The 9,723-nt window shown below is 40.6% G+C and overlaps 1 protein-coding gene across 1 annotated transcript in view; it reads right to left on the bottom strand.

Annotated features, from left to right (window-relative positions):
- Positions 1 to 717: 717 nt before the first annotated feature.
- Positions 718 to 9,723, bottom strand: part of TBC1D31 (TBC1 domain family member 31) — a 60,534-nt gene continuing 51,528 nt past the window's right edge. Inside the window, 3 exon segments of the mRNA XM_065895100.1 lie at positions 718 to 851; positions 2,581 to 2,677; positions 3,701 to 3,710. Coding sequence (XP_065751172.1) covers positions 718 to 851; positions 2,581 to 2,677; positions 3,701 to 3,710 — 241 coding nt within the window.

Here is a 9,723-nt window from a genome sequence, read left to right as displayed (position 1 = left end):
AGGAGAAGAGGAGACAGTGGCCTGGGTGCTGTTGGTACGGTGGATCGCGGGCGAGGCGGGGACCAGCTGCTGGGGGCAGAGGGGCTGGCAGGTGGGCCTCTGCTCACTGCTCACGCTCTGGCGCTGATGCTGAGTTCAGGCTCAGTCCTGGCTGCACAGCTGCGGAGGTGGTGTCGTGTTCTTTATTTCTCCGTTCACCTTTAAAATAAAACCTCATCCACTAAAGTTCCTGAGGTTTATGCTGGTCCTTGAAACCTGAAAGGGCCTAATACAAAGCTTTAAAAGCTTCAAATTTTTTTTATTGTGAAAAGTACAATAAGCCATTTACAAGTCCCAAAGCACCAGAATTAAGGAGAACACATAATTTTTTTTTTTTTTTTTTTTTGCTGTATGCGGGCCTCTCACTGTTGTGGCCTCTCCCGTTGCGGAGCACAGGCTCTGGACGCGCAGGCTCAGCGGCCGTGGTTCACGGGCCCAGCTGCTCTGCGGCATGTGGGATCTTCTTGGACTGGGGCGTGAACCCGTGTCCCCTGCATCGGCAGGCGGACTCTCAACCATTGCGCCACCAGGGAAGCCCTCACATAATTTTTATACACACATATTTTTCATACAAAAGGTTGATCTTTATAGGAATTTAAAATAAATAATCTGAAAATCAGTGTCACTGATTGCAAAATAGGTATCTCGCTCTTTGACTCTCTCGAGGTGACCAGCCTCCTAAGTAGCCAAAAGATGAGGCGTTTGACATCTGTTTCGAGCCTGGGTGGCGAGTCTCTGGCGGAGATTTCTCACTCTCTCCATAAGATCCCATTCCATGGTGTCCCAACGTGTTTTTCTTTGGTTTAATGAAACTTGAAAACAAAATTTAAAATTGACAACAGTTAATTTTAGCAATGGTATAGTGTTTAAAGGTAAATACGTTGCAAAAAATGAATAATGAAATGAATATTCTAAAAACAAAACTTCTTAAACAAAAAGCCTAACATATTACCTGCCCGTGTGGTTCCATTTACAAGTCAAATATTTATTCGTTGAATTGAATGAATGCTATTAGAGAACTTATCTGCTTTTGGTTAGCTTTTTTTTGATTTGGGAATACAGATGACCTTTTAAATTAGGAAGAAAGCTTGTCTAAGAGAGAATTTGAGTTCTTTGCAATAGTAAGTTTCTTCACCATGGTGCTTATTGTAATGAGAAAATTCCAAGGTGCCAAAATTAATATTGTGAAATGTACACCATGACCACTTCTCCTAATGCTTAAATAAATAAAGTGCTTTTTATAGTGGCCAAGGCAGGGAGAGTCCAGAATCAAGATTAGAGCATTACAATGTGTCCAAGTGTAACAGTCATTTCACATTGATTTAGAGGGGCTAGTAAATACTGGAATTCAAAAAGGAAGCATCTTAAAAATATACTTCTCTGAAACTTAGTTACATATTCAAATAGCTTCAATTTCTGAAAACTGTTTTTCCCCCAAGGAATAAAACATTTATGCTTTTCTTATTTTGCTGCCAAATGAGAAACTTGCCAAATGTCCTCAACTGGATTTTGAAATTTAGAACTATCTAGTTAAAAAGTTCTGAGGTGTCAGAATAGAGAACAGTTGAGAATCTCCTGTCCTTTCATTTGACTTACACATGACTTTTGGTTTAATTCACATCCTGACACAGAATTTAGAGATGCACATAAGAGTATGAGTTAGCAAGGATGTTTTACACAACACTGGAACTCATGACTTGTTACCAGGTATCTTTCTTATAAAGCTGGTCTTTTGGGGACATTATATACAGATCTGTTCTTCTAAAAGAACTCAAAACACACTGTTAAATTCTGCTTCACTTATATGACAGTTTTACTGAAAAAGTTGGTTGGAATAAAGTCTAACAGAGTTTCCAGTCCCCTCCCCTCCTTTTAAACACAAATCAAGTACTTTACTGGGGAAACTGTTAGCTCCTTTACGGGCTTAATGCTATGACCACATTTCTGTAAGATGTTTCCATCCCAGCCCTTCCAGAAATAAACAAAAACCTCCAGTTAATCAAGTCAAGGGATCAAAAGGCAACTAATCAACATGGAGCCACTTGCCCTCAGCAGTTCTGAGCGAGCTGGCCCTGCAGTACATCTCAGGGCCCAGAGCAGACACATGTTTCCAATGGTTGCTGGAGGGAACTCAGCCCAGAATAAGAGCTGAGAAAATTCAAATATGTAATAGCTTTGAAAACAAATCCTGAGATTTTCTTTTCACGAGGATGTAAAAAATAGTCATGAATATCATTAATTTAGTTAGTGGCGGACTTCTACTGGAGCCTCCAACTCTGTTTTGGGCAGCAGTGCTGGTGCTAGAGAAATAGTCGCACTAATGATATTTGGCAAGCTTTCTCTACTTGGGGTTCGAACTGACCCAGTTTTTCTCCCCAGCTGGAAACTTGAGAGTCTTGCTGACTCTACTTTAGGATTTCCATGATCAATGCCCTGGGAAAATGGTCTCAACACGCTACAAATATAACTTAAGCCACAATCTTGCTTAAATATTGCTAAATCGAACATGACAGGAGACATCTTTCTTGTTTGTTGACTTACTCTGTGTCAAGGTCTCCATTTCAGAAATGTCTTTTAACTGTGAGGTTCTAGGCAAACAGCTTGAGGCGACCCATTCATCTTGGCACCTGGGCATTATGTTATAAAAGTGAAAAAACAGAGAGAATGTTTGGGAGTGGATAGAAAGCCATGATTAATTCCAGACGGTCCCTAGTGAATTAAAAGTGCCAAGGATAAAAAGCCCCTTAGTTTTTCTCTTCTGAGAAGAATGCTGTCACCATTCAATAGGCAAGGGAAGTACAGTTAGTGAGAATTAAGAGCTGAGCTGAAGTTTTGGTAAAGTACTTTAAAAACACCTTTAGCGAAAACAAAAAGCCAACAAACTACTGAAAAATACAGGTGTTAGTATAGAGATCCCAAACATTTGTTGGGAGAGACTATTAAATGTGATTAGCAAACCTTCCCTGAGAACACCTGTGAGCTGATCACTACCAGCTTTAACCGGGCAAGGCATGACCACAATGTACAGCAGACCAGAAGCAGCGACAGGCAAGTTTTGTTTTGTTTTTTTTAATATTTTTATGTTTATTATTTATTTTGGCTGGGTTGGGTCTTAGCTGCGGCACGTGGCATCTTTCGTTGCAGCACGTGGGATCTTTAGTTGCGGCATGCAGAGTCTTAGTTGCAGCATGCGGGATCTAGTTCCTGACCTGGGATGAAACCCTGCATTGGGAGCATGGAGTCTCACCCACCGGACTACCAGGGACGTCCCAAGTGCTAGGCAAGTTTTACCTGGACTTATCAGAGTAGGAAGCATGGCAGTGTTCCACACCTAACCGGTGCCACCTCCTATTTTTTTTAACATCACTCCCCACTTCAAAATTTATACTCACCCTTCAGCTGTGTTTTTACTGTTTCCTAACTCCTACAGCTTTATATCCAATAAGACATCAGAGTCCTTTTGATTTTTTCATCCTAATGTCACTTAGGATGTCCCTTCCTTTCTACTCCCATCACCAGGATCCAAGCCTCCATGAGTCAGGCCCAGACTGCTCGGGTCACACTGACTCATGAAGATAATGCCTGCCTTTCACCTGGGCTCAAGAGCTTCAGCTACTGGTGTGTGCGTGTGCGTGTGTGTTTTGTGTTTTTTAAAATTAATTTTTTAACATCTTTACTGGAGTATAATTGCTTTACAATGCTGTTAGTTTCTGCTTTATAACAAAGTGAATCAGTTATACATATACATATGTTCCCATATCTCTTCCCTCTTGCATCTCCCTCACTCCCACCTTCCCTATCCCACCCCTCTAGGTGGTCACAAAGCACCGAGCTCGTCTCCCTGTGCTATGCGGCTGCTTCCCACTAGCTATCTATTTTACATTTGGTAGTGTATGTGTCCATGCCACTCTCTCACTTCGCCCCAGCTTACCCTTCCCTCTCCCTGTGTCCTCAAGTCCATTCTCTACGTCTGCATCTTTATTCCTATCCTGCCCCTAGGTTTTTCAGAACCATCTTTTTTTTTTTAGATTCCATACATATGTGTTCAGCTAATGGTTTTAACTCATCGTTTTAGCTCAATGAGTCATTAAGATAATGTGACTAATTACCAAATGATTAATTTTGAACTGGTGTCAGGGAATGGAATATAAGAGGCATCTTAAAATATCTGAGGGGCTATCATGGTAGTAAGCGTAATCCGCATTGCTCCAGAGAATAGTTTTGTTTTTTTTAATTGTAGTTGATTTACAATGTTGTGTTAGTTTCAGGTGTATGGAAGAGTGATTCACTTGTGTATTCTTTTTCAGATTCTTTTGTATTCTAGCTTATTACAAGATACTGAATATAGTTCTCTGTGCTATACAGTAAGTCCCTGTTGTTTATCTATTTTATATATAGTAGCGTGTATCTGTTAATCCCATACTCCTAATTTATCCCTCTCCCCCTTTTCCCCTTTGGTAACCACAAGTTTGTTTTCTATGTCTGTGAGTCTGTTTGTTTCATAAATAAGTTCATTTGTATCATTTTTAAAGATTCCACATATAAGTGATATCATATGATTCATCTTTCTCTGTCTGGCTTACTTCACTTAGTATTATAATCTCTAGGTCCATCCATGTTGCAAATGGCATTATTTCATTCTTTTTTAAGGCTGAGTAGTATTCCATTGTATATATGTATTGCATCTTCTTTATCCATTCATCTGTTGATGGACATTTAGGTTGCTTCCATGTCTTGGCTATTGTGAATAGTGCTGTAATGAACATTAGGGTGCATGTATTTTTTCAAATTAGAGTTTTTGTCTTTTCTGGATATATGCCCAGGAATGGAATTGCTGGGCCATATGGTAATTGTTTTTAGTTTTTTAAGGAACCTCCATACTGTTTTCCATAGTGGCTGCACCAATCTACATTCCCACCAACAGTATAGGAAGGTTCCCTTTTCTCTACACCTCCAGCATTTATTTGTAGACTTTTCTGATGGCCATTCTGACCAGAGAACAGTTTTTAATGAGACGGTTTACAAAAAGAAAAGCAGGTTCAGCTTTACATAAGGAAGGAACAACTTTTAAATAAAATACTGGCAGAAAATGGAATGAGGTAACGAGCTCACCAACTCTATTAGTGTTCTGGCATAGGCTGGATAACCACTATTGCAATGTTGCAGAGATGATTCACATATCAGATCCTTCCAAATCTGACATCTCATCGTTCCTTGTCTCTCATCTGTCCTCCTATATCCCTCCTGCCCACGTGGGGCTATTGGGGAGGATGAATTAAATGCCGTCTTGTGAATATCACACAGCCAGTGGCTCCCCCCCTTTGCTTATAGCAAGTTTCAAACACTGCTGAGCAGATCCACCTGTGAAACTTTAAAACAAAAATCTAGCTTTCCGTTTTTTAAAAAAAAATTATTTAATTTTGGCTGCATTGGGTCTTTGTTGCTGCACGTGTGCTTTCTCTAGCTGTGGCGAGCGGGGGCTACTCTTGGTTGCAGTGTATGGGCTTCTTATTGCAGTGGCTTCTCTTGTTGTGGAGCACGGGCTCTAGGCACGTGGGCTTCAGTAGTTGTGGCGCACGGGCTTAGTTGCTCTGTGGCATGTGGGATCTTCCCGGACCAGGGATCAAACCCATGTCCCCTGCATTGGCAGGCGGATTCTTAACCACTGTGCTGCCAGGGAAGCCCTTTCCATTTTTTTCTAAATCTACAGAATTAAATGTGAGGTCCTGACTATGCATTTTTTTAAAAATTTGTAATGTATCAAAAAATTGCCAGTCACTGGCTAACTGTAACAAACTTGAACATATAAATAGTACAGTAAAAAGTGAAAGTTCTTTTTTCTATACTTTTTTGCACTACAACTTGTTTTCCTTCATTTAATGTATTTATTTTAAAGCCCCAAAAGTGATTCTTATTATTTAAAATTAGTATTTATTTACTGAAGTGGTATTACCTGTACCTCACAAAATTCGAAAGGAACAGAAAGGTACAAACTAAATTTCCTTCCTTTCCCTAACCACGTTCCTTGCCCAGGAGGCAAGCCCTGTACTCTGTCTTCCGCAGGCCATTCTGCTCTGCAGCCAGGCTGGTCAACAGGATGAAGCCCACTGCTCAGCCTGAAGGTCCCCATCACCTACATGCTTCAGTGATATCTTTAACCACCCTTGTACAGAAGCTCTCTGCTCCAGCTGGCCTAACCTGAATCACCACGACAGGCAAGTCTCTGCCACTGATTCATTACTTTTAACAAGTTCTGTCTCATGCAAGGAGTTCATGGAGGCGTTTGGTTGGGGAATCCACAAAAATGATTATGGGAAAGTGCTGTGTGTGTGTGTATGTGTATGTGCATGTTTCTGGGAGAGATCCTCAGAGGGACCCACAGACTGTCAGTGGTTAGAAAATGGTGTAATATAACGTTAGGACTGTAACAAAATTAAAAATCGCCTAGTCTATAATCTTCTCATTTTACAAATGAGGAAACTGAAGACCAGTAAACATTTCTTAATAGGCACAAATGAAACACAAGTGGGTAAATAAACTAACCAGAGATACACAGCTTATTGACTCTGGCTAAGATTCTTTAAACTCTGTCTTCGTTTACCATGAGGCTGGGACCAGAACCCCGTGTTCCCGACATCCAGCCTGGGCTCCTGCACCACACCATGAAATCCTCCCTCCCCAAAATGTCCTCCAATTGCTCTAAGCTCTTCCCTTTCTTCAAGGCCCAGTCGCTTTAAAACCTGGTCCAGTGGCCCTACCTGGCAACCAGCATTTACGAATGTCATTAAAAAAATAAGTTTCACTGAGGTAATTCACATACCACAGAATTCACCCCTTTCAAGGGTACAGTTCAGTGTTTTTAGTATACTTAAGAGTTGTAAAATCATCACCACTAATTCTAGAACATTTTCATCATCCCCCAAATAAACGTCTTACCCACTAGTGGCCCACTCCCCTACCCCTCCCACCCACAAACCACTAACCCCCTTCTGCCTCTACAGGTTTGCCTATTCTGGGCATTTCATAAATAGAATCATATTAACATGTGGCCTTTTGGTCTAGCTGCTTTAACTCAGCATAAGGTTTTCAAGGTTCATTCATTTTGTAGCATGAATCAGTAGTTAATTCCTTTTTATCACTAAATAAGATTCCATTGTATGGATATACCATGTGTTGTTTATCCACTCCTCATTTGATGGATATTTGCGTTGTTTCTACTTTTTGGCTATTATGAATAATGATGCTGTGAGCATTAAATGTACAAGTTTTTGTAGGGATATGTTTTCAGTTCTCTTGGGTATACACCTAGGAGTGGAACTGCTGGGTCATACAGCCTCTCTACATTTAACCTTTTGAGGAACTGCCAGACTGTTTCCTAAAGTGGCTGTACCACGTTACATTCCCACCAGCACTGTTCCAATTCCTCTGATCCTTGCCCCCACTTGTTAATGGATTACATCCATGCTACTGATCATGAAGTTGTATCTCACTGTATATATATTTTTAATTTGAATGTTTTCTCATGTGGTTTTGATTTGTATTTCCCTAATGACTAATTTAAGCTGAACATCTTTTCATACGTGTATTGGTCATTGTATGTCTTCTCTGGAGAACTGTCTGTTCAAATCCTTTGCCCATTAAAAATCTGGACTAATATTTTATAAGATATCACTCGCTATTCAGTTTAAGTTTATGGGCCTAGGATTTTAGAAGCAGTCAGGGTCATTCACATTGTCCAGAAGGTTCTATGTTTTGGGAAACAATAAGAATTCCTCCCCATTGCTAATAAAGATTGACACTAGGCACAAATGTAAATAAACGATCTGTCGTTGGCACACTCACCTGCTTCCTACTTCCTGGTGCCTCACTTATAGGCTCTGAGTGACAAACCAATGCTGAGCAACTTGCAATCAACATGCCGTTTTCCTAATTATAGCTGATTATCCTCCAGTTGTAGGATTAAGTGGCACGGATTTAATCTATATACCCTGATTAAGGCGATGATCAAATCCTTACACATTTGCCTTTTGAAAAATGAATGATTATTAACCAAACTATCTCTCATTGGTGAAATTTAGGAACGTCGAAAAAGCGTAGGCGGCCTGGGAGGAAGGCACCCTGGAGGCATGAAGGGCCACATGTAGGAAGACTACGGACGCAGGGAGCTTTTTGCAGTCTCTTTCCTTTTCAATTTCTAAATTCGTAGGTTCTCCAAGTCTCAAATTTCTGTTCTCTCTAATGTTGGGGTAAGTGTGACAGGGTTAGGGAGAAGTGGCAGCTCCAGTGGTTTGTGTCTTTTAATTTGTGACATTCTGCTCCCCGCTTCCCCCAAGGGCTCCGGGCGCTATTTGGGACCTAAACCCAAAAGTGTGAGAGGTAATGAGGGGTTTCAAAAGCAGCCTAATTAAATGATGATAGCATCTAACCTCTATTTTTGCTTTTCAATTTGTGCACTACAAAAGTAATGACAAAGAGCAGCATTAGTCATAAAAGCCCAAAAGCGGACACAACCCAAACGTCTATCAATTGATGAATGGATAAATAAAATGTGGAATACTCATACAATGGAATATTATTCTGCATTAAAAAGGAGTGAAGTACTGATATATGCTACAACATGGTTGAACCTCAAAACATTATGCTAGTGAAAGAAGTCAAACACAAAGGACCATGTAGCATATGATTCCATGTATATGAAATTTCCTGAATAGGCAAATCTACAGAAACGGGTAGATTAGTGGTTGCCAAGGGCTGGGGGGAGTAGCAGGAAATGAGGAGTGACTGCAAATGGCCATGGGGTTTATTTGGGGCTGTGAAAATGTTCTAAAATCGATCGTGGTGATGGCTGCACAACTCTTAATATATGGTAATATAATACTGTTGAATTGTATATTTTTAATAGGTGAATGGTATGGCATATGAATTACATGTCAGTAAGGCTGTTATTTTAAAAAGTAATACATAAACATTTTATAAAAGACTGAAACAATACAAGATATAGTAAAACAGAAGTTCCCTGTAAAGGTACTCTATTTTAGAATTTTAAATTATTATTATTATTTTGGCTGTGCCATGGGGCTTGTGGGATCTTAGCTCCTCAACCAGGGATTGAACCCGGACCACAGCAGCGAAAGCGCTGAGTCCTAACCACTGGATTGCCAGGGAATTTCCAAGAATTTTAAATTAAAAGTTTGATTTTTCATTGAATGCCACTGGTAAGCCTTGCACCAAAACCTAATGTTTGATTAGATCCTATAATGTTTCCTTGTGTTACTTTAATAAACTGTTGTTCTGAGGACCAGCTATTGGCAAAGCACACATTTTTACTAAAATTAACTAGAAATAGCACTTTGGGAACAAATCATAGTCTAGTACATTAAGGGGATGCCAAGGACCGTGGAATAAAACAATTCTACAGGATGGCTGAGAAATTTTTCTTAATTGGAGCTTTTTTTTTTTTTGCAGTAAGTGGGCTTCTCACTGTTGTGGCCTCTCCTGCCGCGGAGCACAGGCTTTGGACTCGCAGGCCCAGCCGCTCCGTGGCACGTGGGATCCTCCTGGACCGGGGCACGAACCCGCGTCCCCTGCATCTGCAGGCGGACTCTCAACCACTGCGCCACCAGGTAAGCCCACTTTTTTTTTTTAAACAGTCCCACCTCCTCATCCCACCCTTTTAACTGAGCA

The sequence above is a fragment of the Phocoena phocoena genome, chromosome 17 (assembly GCF_963924675.1).
Source record: "Phocoena phocoena chromosome 17, mPhoPho1.1, whole genome shotgun sequence".
Classification (NCBI taxonomy): domain Eukaryota; kingdom Metazoa; phylum Chordata; class Mammalia; order Artiodactyla; family Phocoenidae; genus Phocoena; species Phocoena phocoena.
Note: the sequence above shows the minus strand (reverse complement) of the source record. Positions and strands in the feature narration are given on the sequence as shown.